Here is a 23,832-nt window from a genome sequence, read left to right as displayed (position 1 = left end):
ACAACTGATTTTGATATGTATTGTTTATACGATGATAGTTTAAGCTCTGACATGCTATTTAAAGTTTATAAATTTTTCTGTTATTTATTTAACATTTTAACATAACATTATTAATTAAGCTTTAATTAATATCTTTGAAACCATGTATAACAATGTTTTTATTTGTCAATGTTACAAGATCTTGTAACCCCTTTGTAAAGGCGAAAGCCATAACAAATAGATGTTGATTGATTGATTGATTGATTTCTTCTAATTTAACTGTTTTAACACCTTTAGTTCTCAGCAATTTTTGATATTAATGTAATTAAACTAAAAAATTACTTAAAACTGAAAAAAATGAAAGAAATGCGTTAATTTTGAAGAGAAAGCTACAAACTTTATTTTCCTTTCTCTCATCTTTCTGCGAAATTTGACACCAATGAGTCATTGTTTACACAGCTGGATGACCTTGAACACAGCTGGAGTTGGATTTCCCAGGACATTTTCAGAAGTCTAGGGAGGCAATGGGTTTATAGTAGAGTGAATACTAGCTGGTTGTATATTTTTAAATATTTTTCAAAAATTCAAATTTTAATTGTGATTTCCGACCCCCCGACTTAATTAAACATATATATAATAAAATCTATTAGTTAAAAAAATTAAAAAACTATTGGAGGTGGTTTTTGACATCAGAAACTAGCTTTAAATAACTTTACCAAAGGAAAATCCGTGCACTACAACTTTAGAATGATGAATTAAATTTGATAAAAAAAATTTCATTAAAAAACAATTAAGCGTTAATCATGCGTCATTAAAAGTAGATTAAAATCACGATAAAAATTTTGAAAAAATTTGGAGACTTAAAAACATTCCAAAAATTCAAAAAAAAAAACAAAAATTCTTTTGGGGGCCGAAAGGACCGAGTTTTATGTATCGCAATGTAACCTGCCCAAGTTAACTCGGGCGAAGAACTAAAGGGGTTAAAAATTGTTCAAGATAAAATTATTTTTTATATCATATATTGAAATATGCTCAAAAAGGAGTATAACAGAAATTCAAAATGAAATTAAATTATAGTATTATATTTTTATAATAAGCATGTTGAGGACAAGTCAAGATAAAATGAGATATGCTTTTTTCCTATAAAAAATATAGCATTAACAAATTCCAGATCTCTATCACTGTAAGTCCAAAATATTGCAGTCATATGATTTGTTTGGCTGTTTTAGCACACAGAGAAATTGCTGTCTTCTGCTTGTCTGAAACAAATGTTGATTGAACATGATGAATAGTACAAAATAAGTTTTATAGTACTTTAGGAAAACAACTAAAGAAGCTTACAAAATATTAAAAACTATATATAGCAAAGTAGCCCTTCATCAGTCCACAGCATTTTGATGATTTAAGGCATTCTCTTATGGCTGGGAATCAATATTGAAGCAGACAAGTCTACAGACTAGTGATAGTTTGATTGAAGAACTTGTTAACACTTCTGATATCATCACCATATATCAGTCACCAGACAATACCTGTCAATTCTGTACAGACACTATTGGGTCATACTGTAGGAAATGTCTTAATCTCCATGCCAGTGATTTGTGACTGCATTATTCTAATCCGACTTGCATAATGCTAACTTAGGCTAAGTTTTGGCAAAGAAAAACATTTAATTCATTTCACATCCACTATACAGCCCAGATTTGGCACCTTTCTTCTGTTTCCTGTTACCAGCATTTCTGTATTATTAGTAGGGAATGCATTTTCCATCCAGAATAGCAGTGGTCAAAACATCAGAAGCAATTCTGAAGAATTGTTCAAAAAATGGCCTACTATTCATTTTCAAGAACTGTCAGAAATGATAGCAGAAGTGCATTGAATTCCATGAGAAATAATACTTTGAAAAAGTTATGCCTCATAGTGATTATCATGAGGAGAAAATTCAATCTCAGTTTGTTTTGACTCACTCTCCTGATATCAAGTTTTTAGATATAATTATTTCACTATTTCATATGTTCAAATATTAAAATAACTTTATTTTAAATTCAATATTAGTAACATATTTATTACTACTCACAATATAATAATGTTATATAACTAAGCATTTTTATATTTTAGATTGCAATTTTATTACACAATAATAGTATAGAATTACACAGTGTAATACACAGTGGAATCGATAAGAAATCTGCAGAAAATAAATTAGTACAAACTATTGGAAATCTCGGTCATCGCACTGATGTTAACACTCTTTCCTTCAGTTCTGACAACTCATCAATTTTATCTGCAAGTAAAGAAAGCATTAAAATATGGAACAGGTAAACATTATGTATTAATATAGAAAAAATATATTTCTTTTCGGACTATACATATAATTGAGTCCATCTTCATCTGTCCCTTCATACGCTTTGCAAAGGCAATAACAAATTTACAGCGATATCGACTTTTTATTTGAGGCTACATGTCTGCCGTCCAATATAAATGAGTTAAAAAGTCCTCTAGCGGTGGCCAGCACGATTATTAAATAAATAATATATATATTCTGAAAAGAAATATATTTTTCTGTATGTGAATTTGTCCTGGCAATTTTTTAATGTAATTATGTATTAATAATTTCTAATTTTAATTTATTATATAATATTTGCTAGTTAATCATATTAAATTAGCCTAATATATAAAAGTTTAAGAGCACTCTCTATCAGCATTAATAAAAGTTTTGATGTGTAAAACACAAAATAAATACAAGCACTTTCGACATGTATAGAATATCTTCTTCCGGGCGAAATGAAGACAAATTTTAGAATGTTGATTTGAATTTTAACATTAAAAGTAATATGTGCACTTCAATTAGAACATATTAACATTAATGTTAAAATTCATATCATTCTAAAATTTGTTTTCATTTTGCCTTAAGAAGACATTCTATACATGTTGAAAGTGTTTGCAAAATATTTTGTATTTATTGTGTTTTACTCATCAAAATCTTATTAATGCCAACAGACAGTGCTCTTAAACTTTTATATAAGAATTTGGCATGAAAAATTAATTATTGCCTTCTTGATAAAAAGCACTGAGTTCAGCGTTAATACGATTTTTCTTGTATCGCAAGTACTTTCGACGAGTATTATATCGTCGTCTTCATGCGAAAAAAGAACAAAATTTGAATTAGAACGTGCAGAATGTTCCAAGTAGAAAACGGAAAATTTTTCTTGTCAATTTCTAAATTATAGCGTTCGGTAATTCCGTTGGTCATGTGCAACAAGCTTTTGCTGGAGTTCGAAATATTTTAAATCCACACGACTAGCAGCGCATGCGTTGAGGAGCGATCGTACTAATTGTGCGACTCTTGGCGCTTTTTGCTATTTAAACGCTGGTATAAAGTAACCCATATTTCGGGCAAGTCGAATGTGGGGACGTTGCATGCGTCTGTGGTCATTGTAAGGAGCGCTTCCCAAATAAATGTAATTCTTCTGTTGTTACAGCTCCTGAGCAACGCTGTTTTTGACATTAACGGGTTATAGCCCTGCTGTAGAACTTTTCTGGCGAGCTCTGTGGTCTGTCTTCCTTTGTTTATATCATCTTGATGTTCCGCGATACGGCAAGCGAGCATTCTTGTCGTTGCCCCTATATACTTCTCAATTGTCCCCGTTATTGGATTTTCCAGTTGCACTGCGTATATTCCCGATTTTTCTAAAATGTCGACTTTATCCCGATCATTGCATATACCCTACCCAACCTACGCAGGAGTATATGCAATGATCGGGATAAAGTCGACGTTTTAGAAAAATCGGGAATATACGCAGTGCAACTGGAAAATCCAATAACGGGGACAATNTTTGAGGCTACATGTCTGCCGTCCAATATAAATGAGTTAAAAAGTCCTCTAGCGGTGGCCAGCACGATTATTAAATAAATAATATATATATTCTGAAAAGAAATATATTTTTCTGTATGTGAATTTGTCCTGGCAATTTTTTAATGTAATTATGTATTAATAATTTCTAATTTTAATTTATTATATAATATTTGCTAGTTAATCATATTAAATTAGCCTAATATATAAAAGTTTAAGAGCACTCTCTATCAGCATTAATAAAAGTTTTGATGTGTAAAACACAAAATAAATACAAGCACTTTCGACATGTATAGAATATCTTCTTCCGGGCGAAATGAAGACAAATTTTAGAATGTTGATTTGAATTTTAACATTAAAAGTAATATGTGCACTTCAATTAGAACATATTAACATTAATGTTAAAATTCATATCATTCTAAAATTTGTTTTCATTTTGCCTTAAGAAGACATTCTATACATGTTGAAAGTGTTTGCAAAATATTTTGTATTTATTGTGTTTTACTCATCAAAATCTTATTAATGTCAACAGAGCTCTTAAACTTTTATATAAGAATTTGGCATGAAAAATTAATTATTACTTTCATTATCCTAATATGCATTTATATTTAATTAATTATAATAATTTTAATAAAAATTTAACTTTTTCATTTGAAAAGCAGAAGAATTTGTTTGAAATGACTAAAAGTAGTAATTATGATCCATGCTTGTATATCAAATATGCACTGAAATATTTGGAATCTATATTACTGTAAAAAATGGTTATTGGTGCAGCTGCCCAAAAAATTGTATATATTTTTGAGTCATTTTCACTCTGGTAACCTGCAATATCCTAGAACTGGTTCACAACTTCAGTAGCTACACATCATTAAATGATTTTACATTTTGGTTTAATTAATTTATTTATTCATATAATTTTTAAATGTATGATTTTATATCATGCATTTTATTTACTTAGGTAAAAAATATTACATAAATAAATAAAATACGTGATATGGAAATAATTTAGAAAATTTTGAATTATTTTATAAATTATTCTATCTGATGTAATAGTGAATAGTAAATATCTAATCACTATAGGAATGATTTTTCTCAAGTTTATGTTTCTGTAGCAACAGAACATTCTTGAAGATGAGAAGTTATGCTTGAAAGTGCTTGAAAAATTTTGAATTTTTTTGTAGTTATATATAATGTACAAATGTTGTTATCAAAAAGAGAATTAAAAGTTTCAAATTTTCAGGAAACATTAATTAAAAATAAGAAACTATTTTCAGATAAAGTTTTGACAATGTAGTTTCTTTTTATTTGAATCTATTTGAAAATAATTATTATAAGAACATTTCAGTAGATTAATAACAGATTTTTAAATAAATATGTTACTTGAATTGTAGTCTGTAGAAAGATGAGATATTTTGATATTTTTCCATTATCATATGAATTCAATTTAAAAAATAATTATTATTTTTTTATAAATTCTACAATTACATTTTATTTAAAAGTTTTTTTGATAGTAATTAAGTAATACTTACAAAATAAAATATTTAAAAATTAAATTTTATAGAATATTGCTTATTGATCTTAATATCAAATTTTTATTTGCATTAAAAATATAGTTTAAACCAGCAATGCCTGTGTACAATGGAATGTGAGCCTGCATCATGTTCTTTATTTGCTCCTGGAGATAGACATTGCATCATAGGAACCAAAGTAAATTGTTATTTTATTTTTCTAATTATAAATTAAATAACATTAATTTTTCTCAAATGCATAAATTTTAAAAATTGAGTATGAAAACCATCCGTGCAAATTTTTATGTTTTAGGTTTCTTTTCTTATGTGATTGAATCTCTATTTATTTCAGTAATAAAATTTTTAACAATTATCATTATCAAATTATCTTATCAAAAATAAAATGGTTGAATATAAAATTAGATTAAAAAAAACAAATAAATAAGATTGAAATAAATTAATTATTTGTTTGATTCATTTTATTATAGATTATTATTAAAATTTTTTTACTCATTTATTTCCCCTGTGGGCTTTAAGAGGGCTTTTTTTCCAAGTCTATTTTGAGGGTTTAGCCAGACCTATGATAGGTCAGCTGGGTGACGATGGATGGACCTGACACATTTAGACAGACATCTCCCAAAAATTATCTGGGATTTTTTGACTTACCTGGATTTGATCCTAGGTCCACCAGACTGGTAGACCAGTGTCTTAACCACCTTAGCCATTTGGCTAGCTTATTATGGATTTTATTATTTAATAATAAACAGCTTACAAACTATATTACCATATATGTTGTGAAAAGTACCATAGTACATGAGTTTTATAAACTTAATAATGAATATATTCAAATTGATTCATTTATCATTAGTTTAAGTAATAGATTTGACTAATAATAACATACTCATATAATTTAATTAATGGTACTTAATGATGATGTATGTGATATTTATCTTTAATGATAAATGATGATGTATTTGATATTTATCTTTTATTAGAATATTCAAAGATAATTTGTTTCTGTTGTTAATATACAGTCAAATCTTGATACAGTGATTATCAATATAAAAATAAATCTTCCTATAAGGGATAAGAATATAATAATGTAGTTGCCTACACAATTCCTAATGTAAAATTCTTGTAATTGAATGATATTCTCTACTGCAATAAATTTCTGTTTAGCGATACCTTTTTTTTTTTACTGTACTCATAAAATACACAGTAGTTTTTTTCTGTACAATAACATTAATGCAAATTAAATTTTTATTAATTTTGATCAGTACACATCAATGCAGATGAGATTAGATTTTCCAGATTTAGCATGCTTTTGGTATTTTACTGCCTAAACTCATTTAATATAAAATTCTCTTAGAAAGTTTACAGAGATGTCTTAGAATTGCAAATTATACTTATTAAAATAATTAAACAAAGCATTCTCCTTAAGAAATTATATTTTAGAATTAGTTTAGTTTTATTTTTTGTTTTATTTACTTGTTAGATTATTTTTGACTAGGAAGATTTAGATTCTGCCTTTAATATATTAAAGTAGAAATAACATGCAATAAAATCACTTAAATCTTGTACTAGAAGTGACTGATAATGTTATATGTTTTTCTGTTGTAACATTATCTAACTCTGTAGAAATAACCTTATTTGCAGTCCATCAATGTTAAAACAAGGAAGAGAATACATTTTAAAAACTCATTATAACAGTAAATCTCTCTACAATAATAATTTTTCTTGTTCTGCTGAATATTATTATGGAGGAATTTGACTATAATTCAATGACATACAGTATTTCCAAAATTTCTTAATATGCAAAAAATATTGGCTACTATACTGCTTATGATAGATAAAATAGATTTGGATTGATTTATTTGCAGTTTATTTGTGATTGTTATATTTAATAACGAAATTTGTAAATTTTTTACCCATCACAATTATTTTTATTTTTTTTAATTAATTAGCTGTAATAAAAAATATCATTAAAAAATATTAATTGTTTTTTTTTATTTTTAAGACTGGAAAACTTCAAATTTTTGATATAAATGCAACTATGTGTTTAGAAACCATTGATGCTCATGAATCCTCTGTTTCATCGATTGATATGTCACCTAATCAGGTACATAATATATTTAGTTTTAATTTTGAAATAATAAAATTTTATTAAAGCATAAATAAATATACAGCATACTCTGTATGTAGTAATTGCAGATATTATCTCCAATTAATGCTATCAAAATTAGCTGATCTTAAACATAAAAGATAGAATAAACTATGAAAAATTTATCATTGTTATCAAAATTTGGTTATTATAGTTGTTATTCCTGTATAATTAGACTTTTTTAAATCCCTTGAAATGTTACTAACCCTGAGATGTAGTGTTGTTCAGGTAGTATTGCCTTGAAAAATTCCTCGCTAAATGAATATTTGGTTTGTTTGTAAACCAAATATTCATTTGGTGAGGAATTTTTTAAGGGGTTCCCTGAGTCCTCTCTGGTTCTGCTTAGCCCTGAACCCATTATCTAACATATTAAACAACATGCAACATGGCTACAATATCAGACATGAAAAAACAACACAGTTTACGCTGTCACATCTCATGTACATGGATGACATAAAACTTTATGCATCCACACAAAAACAACTTCAGCAGCTCCTGCAAATCACACATTCATACACCAAGGACATACAAATGGAGCTTGGCATAGACAAATGCAAAACACTTCACATAGAAAAAGGAATCCTGAAGAAAGAAGATTTTGCACTTGGAAATGGGGACATTATTGAATCCATGGAAGAAGGAGAGTTCTACAAGTATTTAGGATTCCAACAGGCCAAGCTAACAGAACATACACAAATAAAGCAAAGATTAATTAAAGAATACCAAAGTAGGTTAAATGCTATCCTCAGAACACAGCTAAATGCAAAACACACAGTTAAAGCAATAAACACATATGTTGTCTCAGTACTCACATACTCTTTTGGAGTTATACATTGGACTCACACAGATCTTGAGCAACTCCAAAGGAAAACAAGAACAACACTTACTAAGCATAAACAACATCATCCTAAATCTGCCACAGAAAGATTAACCCTTCCACGTAAAGATGGCGGATGTGGCCTGATTGACATAGTTAACCTTCGCTACAAACAACTACAGTCACTGCGAGAGTTTTTCTACAGGAAACAAGAAACATCACAATTACATAAAGCAGTAACTCTAGCAGACTTAAATAGCACACCATTAAACTTACACTCACATCATACAGACATGACACAACATATAAAAAGCATAGACACCATCAAGCAATCGTGGGCTCAAAAGGCACTCCATGGCAGGTAACCTTATGATCTGGCCCAGGATTTTGTTGACAAAACTGCATCATACAGCTGGTTAGATCAAGGATGCCTCTTTGGGGAGACAGAAGGATTTATGATTGCCATACAGGATCAGGTCATAAATACTAAAAACTACAGAAAACACATACTCAAAGATACAACACTCACAAATGACACATGCAGAAAATGTCACATTATGCCAGAAACTATACAACACATCACTTCTGGCTGTAAGCTCTTGGCACAGACAGATTATTTACACAGACACAGCAAATATAATACACCAAGAGCTTGCAAAGAAACACAAATTGGTAGACATCCAGAACCATACTACAAGTATATTCCACAAACAGTATTGGAAAACAACATGCACAAAATGTACTACGACAGAGCCATAATCATAGATAAAACAATTTACCACAACAGACCAGACATCACACTCATTGACAAACACAATAAAATCACATACATTATGGACATAGCCATTCCAAATTCTCACAGTGTACAAAACATATGCACTGAAAAAATTAGCAAGTACACAGAACTCGCTTAGGAAATAAGGCATCTGTGGAGGATGGATAGGGTGCTTATTGTACCTGTTGTTCTCTCCTGTACAGGTGTGATACCACACACACTACACAAAAGCCTTGGAACATTACAGTTGAATAGAAGTACATACATCACACTACAGAAGGCCACTATATTGAATACATGCCATATTGTTAGGAAATTCCTGAATACAGACACTGACACTGACACACTTATATAATTTTGGTTTTGTTTTGATTGCTGTGTCTTGATTCTAGTCCGGCATAGTACACAGCCACCGGTGTGAACCATGTATACCCACTAAACACAACAACAATAATAATGTTAGCATCAGTGAAACCAGAGTTTTCACTGATTGTAGTCTTATTTACTTACCTGCTTAATGTTATCAGTTTAGATAAATCTGAAAGTGAATACAGTACAATAAGCAGAGATTACTATATATGAAGAATGTTCTTCATATTAAATGTGATATGAGAATTAGTTGTGAGCTGTGTGTATTGAATAGTTTTTACATAAAAAATCATATTTTAATATTAGATATAATTTAACTTTATTATAAATTAATTAAAAGAAAAATTAGTGCCGTGAGACTAAAATTTATCACAATTAGATATTGCAATATTCAAAACATTTTAAATTTAAAGTAGCTATCAAAGTTTGAAAAATATTAGCATTGTGTATGCAAATGATTGAAATATATGGCATGGAGTGATAGGAATTTAAAAAATGTAGAATCAAAATTCAAGTTGCATTTCTGTTACAGTGGTTTTTTTATCCCACATTATAGGCCTTTCATCCTATCATTAGTTATACAAAAACCATTGTAACAGAAATGCAATTTGAATTTTGACACTACATTCTTTAAATTCTTGGATTTGGAATTAAGAAAGACATTGATTTTCTAGAAAGAAAAAAAATGTGGATAGTTTTTTGAATATACAGGATATACTAATAAAAAAATTTAAAAATGAAATGAAAATAACTGATTTTAATAATATGCATAATAATAATATTTTTAATTGTTTGATAACAGAAAGATTTATTACAATTTTCAGTGTTCTTTGGTATCAGGAAGTGCTGATAAAGATGTTAAATTCTGGGATTTTGAATTAATTAAAGATACTACATATTCAGAAACAAGGTAAAAATTAAATAGCTTAGAAAATATTTTTAATGTATCTAATCTCTTAAAAATTTGCAATAAAAATATGTATGAAGTTACTGAAATTAAATTTATAATTATATGAAGATAATTAGGGATATAAAATTAAAATTAATTTAATTTGTCACTTTACTACAGTTTTGAATTTAAATAGAAACAAAATGATTATTAATATAAAATTTAATAATCTGATCTAAATTGCATATACAATTATGTTGATATTTATGAAATTTATACTAAAACTTTATTTCTAACTTTATTTTTCTTATAATTCTTTTTCAATATATAAATCATTTTTTGGTTCAGTACATTTGCAAACATAGTCAATATTTAATTAAAATATAAAAGATTTTAACTTTTTATAAGATGCCAGTTAAGCAGTTATGAATATAACATATCCATATGCACACACACATACACGTGTGTGTGTGTGTGTATATATAAGATTGCAAGCAATTTAATGTGTATATGTGTGTGTGTGTGTATATTAGTTATTAAAATTAGCTTATATATACACACTTAAAATACACTTTGTGAATGCTGTACTGTCAGTTTAGCAGTCACAAAGTACATTTTAAGCTCCTGCAAGTTTGTGGGTGTTGATGGCACATACACATAATCTTTTACATATCCCCAAAGGAAGTAATCACAAGATGTGAGATCTGATGACCTGGGAGATCGCCTGTTTAGTACAGAGTTATTGTGTCTACTGCATCCAATCCAATGGGAATGGGGATCCTTCATTTAGAAAATTATGAAACTTGGAGTGTTTCTTCTTTTGACAGCATTTGCCACATGAATGATTAGTTAAAGGGATGAGAAATATAGTTGTTTGAAATCCAGTAAATTTTTTTTAGTGATGTCGTGTATATACAAAGTTTGTTCAAAAAGTTTATGAACTTTTTAAATATTTTGGGTTTATGTAAACTTATTAAGACTTGTCTTCTTGAAAGTAGTTCTTTCTTTGGTTGATATACCTTTCCCAACATTTTCACTTCTGGAAACAGTTCTGGAATATATTTTCCATAATCTCACAAATTCAGGAATTCCATTTGTGAATGTTTTTATTTCATTTCTCATGATAAATATTTTTTTTTTTAATGTGGATTTCAACTTTGAAAATAAAAATGTCTGCAAGGACCAGTCAGACAAGTATGAAGGATGTGAAGCACAGTCATCTTATTTTTTGTACAAAATTTGCAAATCATAATCACTATATGCATGGATTCATTGTCATGGTGGAGAAACCACAAGTCATCATTCCAAAGTTCTAGTTTTTTCCTCCTGGCATTTTCTCAGATTTATTTGAGCATTTTGAGTCAGTACCACTGATTTACGTTATTCATTTTGGCCACTTAAATGAATAAGGTATCAGTGAATCAGTTGATGTTGACAACCATCTTGAATGCAGATCAACAACAACAGATTCACTATCATTTTTAACTTCAAACCAGTCATAGCACTGAGTATAGCCTACACGGTGATCACTGTTTGACTGTTGTATTATTCAGTGCATCTTGGCATGACTATTGTATCATTTAATGTGTCTCTTTCCAAGTTTCACACAAAATTTAATGTTGATATGGTGCTCTCTACAGTTAGCTATATCAAAAATTGCATAACACAACTGATAAGGTTTTTTTTTGAAGAATTGACTGATAAAAATATAGCAGATTATTTGATTATTACTTGAAGATGTGAAGAGCAAAGACTAACTCTAATAAAACAATGCAATAAACATGAGGTTGCTGGACAGAGTCATTATTATGAGGAATGGCAATCACATTTTTCAATAATATTGTGTTTGTGTACAATTTTAAAAGTTTGGGAACTTTTTGACCAGACTTCGTATATATTACTAGGTGATCATAATTAAGGTATCCATATTCATCACTGTGTAGATATATATTTAGCGGTTCAAATGCAACCATTTCTGGTATGGTGACATTTCCAGTCATATGGAAGACATTTCTGTAAAAAAAAAAAAAGAAAAAAAAAATTAGTACCAAAACTCACAACTTTGGCGCTTTTGATGATGCAAACAGTAAACATTTATTTGGACAAGATATTCATGCCAGCTCAATGTGGTCCCCAGTCTCTAGGGATAAAATCTGAAGGAGGTAGACCATAGGCTACATATCATGGATCTACCTACCAGAATTAAAGGACATGAATATGATGTGTAAAATGCACCACAGAATTAGACATTATGTTCTCTGTCCCTAAGAAAACTCCATATTTCAATTAGGTGAAGCATGTAGGAGCCACCAGAAATTAAACAGGTAAAATAGTTGGAAAGTTAATTATATATGGGAATGCCAGATATCATCTTTGCATCAATCATAAAGATGCACGGTGTCTTTCATCTGCATGGAAATTACATTATATGAGATATGTGAAAATACAGTAGAGCGTCGATTTTCCAAAAGTCAATCATCCGAAAGATTTCCAGTCGGCAAATTTAAATTTTCGCCAGTGCTGTGGAGCTTCAATCTTTGGCTATGTCTTGGGCTACTCAAATATTTTATGTTTTTGATACTAAATTAACATCTGAAGTATAATTTTTTATTGTTTTTATATTTTTCAATATATTTATTTTGTTTGTACAAAATAAAAAAATAATTTTTAACGATACAATAGTCTTTGTTGGGCTTAACATCGACGAAAATTCAACGCAAAGCGACACGCAACAGAGAAAAATTTCAACATTGGATACGTTAAACTATTTTTTTGTACATAAATCAGTTATACGAACAACCCCAGTCCCCAATTGATTCGGAAAATCAACGCTCTACTGTATTTAAGTTTATTATTATTTTTTATTTATTTTAACTGTTTCTGTATACTCATTATCTCTTAAAGCAATTCTCATGTTAAAGTGAATTTTGCAGTTGCTCTGGCAAAATGCCATTGTCACAACATTAATTTTTATGCAATAAAGTGAACAAAAATCTTACCAGAATTTGTTAAACCAAACTGTAAATTAACTTCAAAATTCTCAAGAAGTAATCTTATTTCCAATAATAATTTTATTATTCAGATTGAAAAGTGCAAAAAGAAAAGTGGTACTGTAATAAATGTTCTATTTTGAATAGAATAGATTTTGTTCTCCTAGTAAGAAAAGATTGGTTTGACCTCCAATTATAGAGCAATTCAAACATTTAGTTTTAATGGACTATTCTACTGTGACCAGTGGGTCAGCATCTCTTTAGGACTGACACCACTGTGTCTTTTAGGATAGACACAAAAACCTTTATGGCTGCAAATTTGGAATTTGCACCAGCGGTCATGTGCACAGGTGATCGGATTTGGGATCGAGGAGGATTGAGAGACAGATAGGAAATGAATAGAAAATGAAGGTTAACAATTAAAATAACCAATTTAATTCAACAAAAAAGAGAATACATAGTTCTATGCTATCAAATAACGGTCAAGAGAGAGAGTTTACAAGAAACTGCAAGTTGGTATATATACCTTTGATGCACTTTATTATGCTGATTCCGGATCATTAAATGGATGCAGTCTCATGCAAACACATGCTATTTTGCATATTGGGGATGCATACAGTGATGCTAGGTTTGTCTACTTTGTGCCAAAATTGGCTCATTTTTTACTTTTTGGGGCCAAAAAACATTTTCTACTTTTTCAACAACAGAAAAAATCATGGATTTCTTTTGGCTTCATTTTGTTTAACCACTCTGATATACTGCTCCACACTTAAATGGCAAATACCATCTCCTCCTCATTTTGTTTGATTTGAAAATCATTTAGATCATTAATTTGTTTTGTAAATAAATATCATTTTATTTTAAAAGTAAAATAAATCAGTAAATTCAAAATATTATAATTTAGAGATTTTGATTGCCTATTAATCTTTAACTCAGTTAATTATACAACTTTGCCCTTGACCCTGAAAATTATTAACACAAATTTTCAATGAAGCAAGCTAACTACTGTACCCATAGTGACTCATATTAATGCGCGTTGACTATCATTTCTGTTTCGTATCCTGACAGTGGCTGCTAGAATGGGTGAAAATTTTTATGAAAATAAAGAATATTGTTAGCAAAGGCTTATTTGGAGGAGTTTTTCTTATATTATTTATTTTGATAAATTAAAAATTTTTAAAATTAACATTGAATATATGTATACTTTTAGGAAAAAGTTAACTCTTGTGCATGCAAGAACTTTAAAGCTTTCTGATGATGTACTTTGCATTAAGCATAGGTAAGTCAAAACATGTTGTAAAATACAAAATTTTATTTTTAAGTTAGAAATTTAGTTCTAATAAAGAAACAAAACTAATTTATAAATTTTATATTGTTTTATTATAGAATACTATCACAATATTTTGAAAGTAAAATTGGTCAAAATATTTTATTTAAAACTTATAATTTGTTTTAATAAATATTTATTATATTATATATAAGTTTGTTAAGAATTAATTAAAATTTTTATAATAATAATAACAATAATATTTTATGAAAATATGAAGATTGATTGATTAAATAAGGTCTACTACCACAGCATTCTGTGAAATGCAAGAATAGACACATTGACCATTGTATTTAGTAGTTATAAGTGTCTAGTTTATGCATGATATTTCAGTTCATTGTGCTTTGTTGCTGCATAATAAATTCCAGCACAATTTATTTCAGTACAGCTTGTTACCAGACAGTGGAATATTTATTCATTCACTTTGCTGTAATAAACTGGTTGAAACAGTGAATAGAAATAGCCAATGAGGAAATAGGATATAAAAAAGTTTTGTCAAATATACCATTTGTTTTCATTTCTTTTACTATACTTTCCCAAACATTATTTTTTAAAATATTTTATCATAGCATTCTTTCAGTTTCTGATTTTAAAAGCATTTGTTTTCTTTATTGATATCATGCAATAAAGAAAACGAATATTGATATTTACCATACTTGTGTTCACTGAAGTTTCTCATTCATTTCCAGATTAATTGTATAAGTCTAACGTGCACATCTCATTGTGACATTATCCAAATATTGCTATGCTATTGGCTAGTGGATGTCAATACTATTCCAGCACAGCAAAAATAGACTTTGTGACAATATAGTACAGTGCATGAATTTGCCATCTGAAAATATTTGTTGCTATGGCAATGCTGTACTGGAATATGTTGTGCTAGACAAATATATATATAGTGTTAACCAGCCTTAAAGCCAGAAAGAATATTATTTTTAACTTAAAAAGAAAACTTAGTTTCTTTGGTGTGAAATGAATGAAATTTTTAATAATTCAAACATTTTTGATATTTCAAAGTATCATCATTAGGAAAATGACAAACAAACCAGAGTACATGAATTGGAACATACTGTATTTAAAATTTTAAATTTGTTCCAATTCATGTACTCTGGTTGATTTGTTGTTTTCCTGAAGATGATATTTTGAAAAATCAAAAATATGTGAATTATTAAAAATTTTGTTCATTTCATACCAAAAAAAACTAAGTTTTTTTTTTGAGTTAAAAATTTTGGTGCATTGCTTGTTGTCTAATCTTTTTTGTGTTTTTTTTTGCACCATGATAATTCAAGACTTCACTAATAAAACAGCAAAGATTCTTAAGAAACTAAAACTACAAGTTATTCTATACCCTCCTTACAGCTCAGATCTGACACCATCAGACTAATTGTTCTCAGAATTATATTGAAAGATCAATGCTTTTCATCAGATGCCAAAGTTCAACCCTGTTGTAGGGGAACAGATTGGGAAAATATCAGTTTCTTCATGAACAGAAATCAAAGATAGACTTAACATTTGGAAAACTGTGTCACATTAAACGGTGATTAGGTTGAAAAAATGAATATATATGATTAAAATAAATGACTCACTACTTTTTGATCATATTATTCTACCTGTTTCCAAACTAAGTTTATAAAGATGAAGGCCTTATTTATCACTCAACCCTTGATATTTTCTATATACAATATTTATATTTAATTCTAAAATAAACAAATAAGTTTTTTAATATTTTAATATATTTTTACATTCATTGTTTTGAAATTTAGCCCAAATGGAAAACTAATAGCTATATCACTTCTTGATAGTACAGTGAAAATATTTTTTGTAGATACTTTAAAAGTAAGTATTACTTTAATTTATCATTGTTAGTTATCGTTATCATAATTTATCAAAAAATGTACTTTAGTAATTTTAATTTTGCAGTTGTGATTTTTAGCATAAAGCATAATTACAAAATTTTACTTTATCAATTTCATAAATTATATTTATTTTCAGTTTGCTATTTGAAGTGAGTCTTGGTGTTAATAAATTATCTTAACATCATTTTATGCAGGTTTTATGCAAAATATATTGATTTTTTCAGTTTTTGATAACATTTTTTACATTTCAAAATTCATTAAAATTTTGTAATTTAATGTCATATTTATTTTGTTAAATTTGAAAATAAATTTCTTATATTTAATACATGCATCTTAATTTGATTTACATCGATAATTTAATAATAAAAACAATTTTTATATAATTTTATTAATAAAGTTATAATTTTTGTTTCAGTTTTTCTTATCTTTATTTGGTCATAAATTTCCAGTAATTTGCATGGATATTTCATATGATAGCAATCTGATAATTACTGGTTCAGCTGATAGAAATGTAAAAATATGGGGATTAGATTTTGGAGATTGCCATAGATCTATATTTGCACATGATGAAAGGTAATTATTTTTAATGATGATGATAAATTATTTAATATTATAACTTTTTTAATATATATGAAACTTAGATATATAACAATGTATGAAGTTATAGCTAGAGTAAATCATTTGAGAATATGCTCACAACAATTTTTTTATGGATAATTTTAATTATTAATAATGTGTTTGTCTAATATACTATATTTATCGCTTTTATATTTTTAATTGCTGTGTAGGTAGATATAATACTGTTTTGGCCTGAATATATAAGTTGACCTTTTATTATTAATTTTGTTTGCATGCAAAAAGTTAGCAAGTTATATTAATAAAATTTAGAAGGTCATTGAAACTTATCACTTTCATCATTCCCGTTTTCTGTTTCATTGCTATCATGCTCTTCAGCCTCCTCGAACAAAAATATGTGGAATAAAAATTCCATATATTTTTGTAAAAGATTAATAATAGAATTATAAAAGAATGTTGACGACACAATTATAAATGGCTTTAAGAAATATTGCATTAAAAGCAACTGCTCAGCATATACATCATACATGGAAGTAAGCTTCTTTGCATATTTCACATGTATTTTGGAAAGTTTACTTGCAATTTTATTACATCAAAAGTGAACCACAACATTCTTTTAGTTTTACTTGTTTCATTTTTTTTTTATAACTGTATAAAACCTTTTGTACAAAGCTTTTTTATAAAGTCTAAAACATATAATCATATCAAATACATAAATTTATAGTTTTAATAAAAATTTACATTTACAACAGAATAAATTTTATTGATAAATTTTCCCTTCAATTACTAGTAACTTTCCCTTCAATTTTTGACAATTGCTTGATTAGTAGATATTCCTATATAAAATTAAAAAGTTATTAAAATAAAATTTTTGTAGAACTTACCAAGCCTGATTCTGTTGATTTTAATGTCATATTCAATATTTATTTACAATCACACCAAACTTTTAATTCTCTTGCATAGGTTGCATGCTTCAGCTTGACAGATCACAACTGGGCAAATGTTTAGCATTGCTAAACAATCACACATACCAAATTTTAGCATTAGTTTAACTATATAACATGTACCAAACAGTTTTTGAAATTGAAAAAAATTTTAATTGGATTTAAATATAAGTCAAGGCTCAAATATATGTTGAGAGATATTTTTTTGCTTCTTTAAAACTGGAAAAAATCAACTAAAATAAAGGCCAAGATGGTGCAGTTTTTTTAATCGGATTAAAATCATGAAAAAAATACATAGCCATTTTATAATTCAACAATAATTCCATTGGTATAAATATTTAAATAAAGTATTATATTAATGTAATAAATTTAGATATTATCATAAATATATGACTTGTTAAGGCAGATTTGTGCTAGAACCATTTGATCTGGTTTGCTTATCTCAAAAACAATGATTACCATAATAACTCAATGTCAGTGATGGATAAGAATGTGATGTTTGGCTCATCAAACCTTTCCATGGAACAATGTGCATCACAAAAAAATGAATAAGTTAGTGAAGACATAAATAATAATTCCAACTAATGAAGGAATTGGTCAAAGCTTATGATACTGACAACTAAAACTGCATATATGTATGTAGAATACATTTGCATTTTTGTCATTGTTTCTTTTGGAATATGATTGGACAACTCTGACTGATGTTGATAGTTCCCATGGTTTCAGTGTTAGTCTGCTTTTAAAAACTTCTATGGATGTTTGTATTTATATTTTAAGAGCATTCAAAGATGAAGTATCTCAGCATAAAAATGTCAATGTTGTGTTTCTGTTTACATCATTGATATTGGAGCATGAAATAATTAAAATATAATCAAGTAATTGATATTTTAATATATTTTTATGCATAATTTAACTAAGGGAAATATATTTTCTAATTACTAATTACATAATTTTTGAACTTTTTCTGTATTTATTTTAATTTCTTTGCATACTCATTATCAGGAAAAAATTTAAATATAGTAAATATTATAATAAAATAAAATAATGATAAATAATATACATACAGTATATAATATATATATATATATGGAATATATAGCATTTAATCGAGACTTATTCGCATGAAACTAGCGTCACTCTAAACATGTCTCTACAACAAAGAACAGGAGACATTTCAATATGACAAATTTACTTNAATTTAGGTAAAAGACACTCATTAGAAACTTTATTTTAACATTATTTAAACTTACAGAAACTTAGAAGATGCTTAAAGTGATCTAAAATACTAATGTTGATAGGTTACTGTTTCTCTAAGTGCTTTTCTTTAGTTTGTGTATAGTTCTGTGATTGGTCTCATACACTTTTTCTTTTGAATATTCCCTATAAAATTCACAGCATTAATGTTTCATTATCTCAGTTGTGCTAATTTTAAATGGGATACCTTTTTATAATATATTTCATTATTAATATCTTTTGATAATATATTTCATTACTAACTTATTATGCTATTTGAGTAATATTTTATATTTATATGTCTCTCAAACTGGTATTTTACATTTGATTACAACAGTTTTAACCTCTTCCAGCAGTTCTAACCTATTTTATTTATCAAATGTTTTTACTGATTGGGCAGCCATCTTCATGTTCTGTTAATCCGTTAATGTTCAATCATAAAGATTGTTGCAAAGTCAGTTAAAAATGTTTGATAAGTAAAATATTTCTGCTGAAAGATGTAGAACTGTTGCAATTGAATGTATTATACTGTATTAATTTTTATATGAAATATATTTTAATATTTAATTATAGTAATTCTATGCAGAGAAATGTGATATTTTGGATTGGGTTTATTTTTGAGGAAACTATCTTTAAGATTTGTTTCCAAGATAGTATTCAAAAATTAAAAGTATTTGAATTGCAATAAAATTAGTATTGATTTTCTTTATAATAAATAAAAAAACTAACTTATTATTATTTTTTCTTTTTGCACATAATTATTTATGTGCAAGTGTAATATAGTAAACTGTTAAAATGGAATAATTGCTTTAAAAACATATAGGGACATCAAAGTGAGATTTGGGCAATAGCAGTTTCACCAGATGGAAGAAGAATAGTAACCTCATCCATTATTTTGAAAAACCGTCATTATATTGGTGGGTTTTATTTATTTTATAATTCAGATTTCTCTTTTGATAAATTATTACTTCAAATTTATTAATTTCAGTATAATGTGCATGAAGTTTATACCAAAGACACACATGTTTTTCACTGGAGGTAAAGATAAAACCATTAAGCAATGGGATGCTGATAATTTTAAAAAAATTAATACTTTACGAGTAAGTTACATTTTTAGTCAATTGTAATAAAAATTTTAATTTTTATAATGACAGCATAAAAATTTTTTACATATGTAAAATCAGTTTATATTATATGGTACAGTAGAGCATTGATTATCCAAAACAATTTGGGACTGGGGTTGTTAACTGATTTTTCATAGAACTGATCATTTACGAAAAAATATAGTAAACACAAAGCGGTAGTATATATATTTTGTATCGCATGTCTTACAAATACATATCTTATATAAAGTAGTATATTAAAGTAGGCCTAAAGTTTAGGTTGGCAGGGAGGAAGAGGTGCTGCAGTGCCACAGCACTCACTTCCTCCCTGCCAACCTAGCACTAGCATTAGCAGAAATTTGAATTTGCTAACTGGAATGCTTTTGGTTAACCAATGTTTCAGTTGATTGATATTCAGATAATCGATGTTCTACTGTATTCATATACAGTATATAATGTACATTATTATGTTGTATAAATTTATCACATATTATAACATCATGTAAAGATGGTAATGATAATACAGATATAAGAAAATGTTTTTTTCATCAGAAATAATTTCTCTAAGATATATTTAGTGCATAAAAATTAATTAAAAGAATGTGAATTTTACAGGATAAATAATAAAACATTAAAGTTTTAAAATTGATATTTTTAACTAACTCAATTCTTACTGTATTCTAATTATACAATTCATTTTTTGAATTTTTTATTTTACAAGTATTTTCTTTTTTATACAGGGGCTTCAGCTATAGTCTGTTTGTTTATTACCATTGATCTTAAAAGATTTCTTAAAAAACCATAAGAAATTCAAATTTATTTATACATAATGAACATTCTGATCTTCCCTGATTTCTTGATTTTGATTAATCATAGTTTCTTACGTTTTCAATGTCAGAAGTTTACAAATTTGAAAATATATTAAATTTTTAGAGAACCATTTGCAGATTAAGAACATAAGATTTGAATTAGTTAAATTATTAAACAAATTATTTAAATGCTGAGAAAATTTTTAAATATATTTTTATGTAAAAATTAAAAATCATATTGTTAAATTTTCTAATTTTAACAAATTAGGAATGAATAATCAAATGGAAGTTCTTGTTCATTTCTGAACAAGAACTTCCATTTGATTATTCATTATTAAATGTTAGGAGTTCTTGTTCATTTCTGAACAAGAACTTCCTAACATTTAATAATGAATTTGCACCTTTGTTGATTAGGTATCCCATTTGTAATTTTCATATATATATCAAAAAATTGATCAAGTGCTTAAATCATATTTAGCATACACAAGCTTTATATTATTTTTTCTTGAGTAATAATTGTTTAATATATGTATACTATGATGTCTTTGTTGTACACTGTATATGCTAGATTTGAATATTTTATTGCTAGTTTTATCAATCATTACATTTATATTTGAAGGAATAAATAATATTAATGTATTTAAATACATCATTATAAGTTTAAAAACTTTACTGTTAAATACATTTGCTTGGAAGTATAGTTATATCTTGAATAAAGCTTTTTTAAAATTGTAATTTTATCTAAGGAAAGTAAATTTGTTAGTTTATTTTTTGTTGTGTATTTATTTACTTTTCTTATTGCATGTTCTGTGTAATTTTTTGATGGTGATGTTTTCTTAGAAACTGTTAAAATTTATCAAAATAAATAACTATGAAAAAATAATATTTTAATAAATTTTAATTTTTTCCTCTCTCCAATATATTGAAGCAATGTATTTAAGCTCTGTTGAATAATGATCAAAAAATAGTATTGTAAATATAAAAATTAGTCTACTTTGAAAATTGTAAGAATTAATTATAATATACAGAATGTCATACATAAAATCATCTTTAATCTTTGGAAATGATACAAATTAATTTAGGTAAAAGACACTCATTAGAAACTTTATTTTAACATTATTTAAACTTACAGAAACTTAGAAGATGCTTAAAGTGATCTAAAATACTAATGTTGATAGGTTACTGTTTCTCTAAGTGCTTTTCTTTAGTTTGTGTATAGTTCTGTGATTGGTCTCATACACTTTTTCTTTTGAATATTCCCTATAAAATTCACAGCATTAATGTTTCATTATCTCAGTTGTGCTAATTTTAAATGGGATACCTTTTTATAATATATTTCATTATTAATATCTTTTGATAATATATTTCATTACTAACTTATTATGCTATTTGAGTAATATTTTATATTTATATGTCTCTCAAACTGGTATTTTACATTTGATTACAACAGTTTTAACCTCTTCCAGCAGTTCTAACCTATTTTATTTATCAAATGTTTTTACTGATTGGGCAGCCATCTTCATGTTCTGTTAATCCGTTAATGTTCAATCATAAAGATTGTTGCAAAGTCAGTTAAAAATGTTTGATAAGTAAAATATTTCTGCTGAAAGATGTAGAACTGTTGCAATTGAATGTATTATACTGTATTAATTTTTATATGAAATATATTTTAATATTTAATTATAGTAATTCTATGCAGAGAAATGTGATATTTTGGATTGGGTTTATTTTTGAGGAAACTATCTTTAAGATTTGTTTCCAAGATAGTATTCAAAAATTAAAAGTATTTGAATTGCAATAAAATTAGTATTGATTTTCTTTATAATAAATAAAAAAACTAACTTATTATTATTTTTTCTTTTTGCACATAATTATTTATGTGCAAGTGTAATATAGTAAACTGTTAAAATGGAATAATTGCTTTAAAAACATATAGGGACATCAAAGTGAGATTTGGGCAATAGCAGTTTCACCAGATGGAAGAAGAATAGTAACCTCATCTCATGATAAATCATTACGTCTTTGGTGTAAAACAGAAGAAATATTAGTATTACAGGAAGAAGAAGAAATGGTAACTAAAATATTCTAATTATAATTTTAATTAGAAATAATTAAATTTATGTGACATAATGTAAAATGAAAAAATAAATAAATTTGTATAAAGATAAATTTACAAGTCATCATTTTCTTTTAATACTTATTTAGGAGATTTTATATAAGGACAGAAAAATCATTTAAATGTGAAAATATAATTTTGATCATATTTAGTCATATATTTTAGGCTCATTTTGCATTTCTATTACTGTCATAATATGCTAATTTATGTTTAATTATTAAGTAGAGTATTTTTTATATGATATAATGAATGTTAAAAAATATATTTTGATTTTTAGTTTTAATTTTATTTTATTACTTACAGGAAAGAGAAGAAGAATATGAAAAATCTTTTTTGGAAGAAAGCAATAAAGTAATTATTAATTATATGATATTTTAGAAATAAAGAATTGTAATTAATTTTAAACAAGTTAATTAGTTACACAATATAATATATTTACAGTGAAGTACACATAATTTTTATGTAAATTTTTGTAATGAAGTATTGACACTTAAATAAATCATATTAAGAGGCATATTCTTTTAAATACT

The 23,832-nt window shown here is 26.9% G+C and overlaps 1 protein-coding gene across 1 annotated transcript in view; it reads left to right on the top strand.

Moving 5' to 3' along the window:
- Positions 1–2,171: 2,171 nt before the first annotated feature.
- The window catches only part of LOC111641758 (WD repeat-containing protein 3-like), a 47,093-nt gene continuing 25,432 nt past the window's right edge, over positions 2,172–23,832 (top strand). Inside the window, exons 1-10 of the mRNA XM_023387971.1 lie at positions 2,172–2,294; positions 5,443–5,536; positions 7,355–7,456; positions 10,284–10,369; positions 14,549–14,617; positions 16,429–16,501; positions 16,937–17,094; positions 20,263–20,374; positions 23,123–23,257; positions 23,606–23,653. Coding sequence (XP_023243739.1) covers positions 5,468–5,536; positions 7,355–7,456; positions 10,284–10,369; positions 14,549–14,617; positions 16,429–16,501; positions 16,937–17,094; positions 20,263–20,374; positions 23,123–23,257; positions 23,606–23,653 — 852 coding nt within the window. The 5' untranslated portion in view covers positions 2,172–2,294; positions 5,443–5,467. The remainder of the gene's footprint in view (positions 2,295–5,442; positions 5,537–7,354; positions 7,457–10,283; positions 10,370–14,548; positions 14,618–16,428; positions 16,502–16,936; positions 17,095–20,262; positions 20,375–23,122; positions 23,258–23,605; positions 23,654–23,832) is intronic.

Source organism: Centruroides sculpturatus, unplaced genomic scaffold (assembly GCF_000671375.1).
Source record: "Centruroides sculpturatus isolate CEXI.00-Female unplaced genomic scaffold, Cexi_2.0 scaffold660, whole genome shotgun sequence".
NCBI classification, from domain to species: Eukaryota; Metazoa; Arthropoda; class Arachnida; order Scorpiones; family Buthidae; genus Centruroides; species Centruroides sculpturatus.
This window is presented reverse-complemented; position numbering and strand designations above follow the sequence as displayed.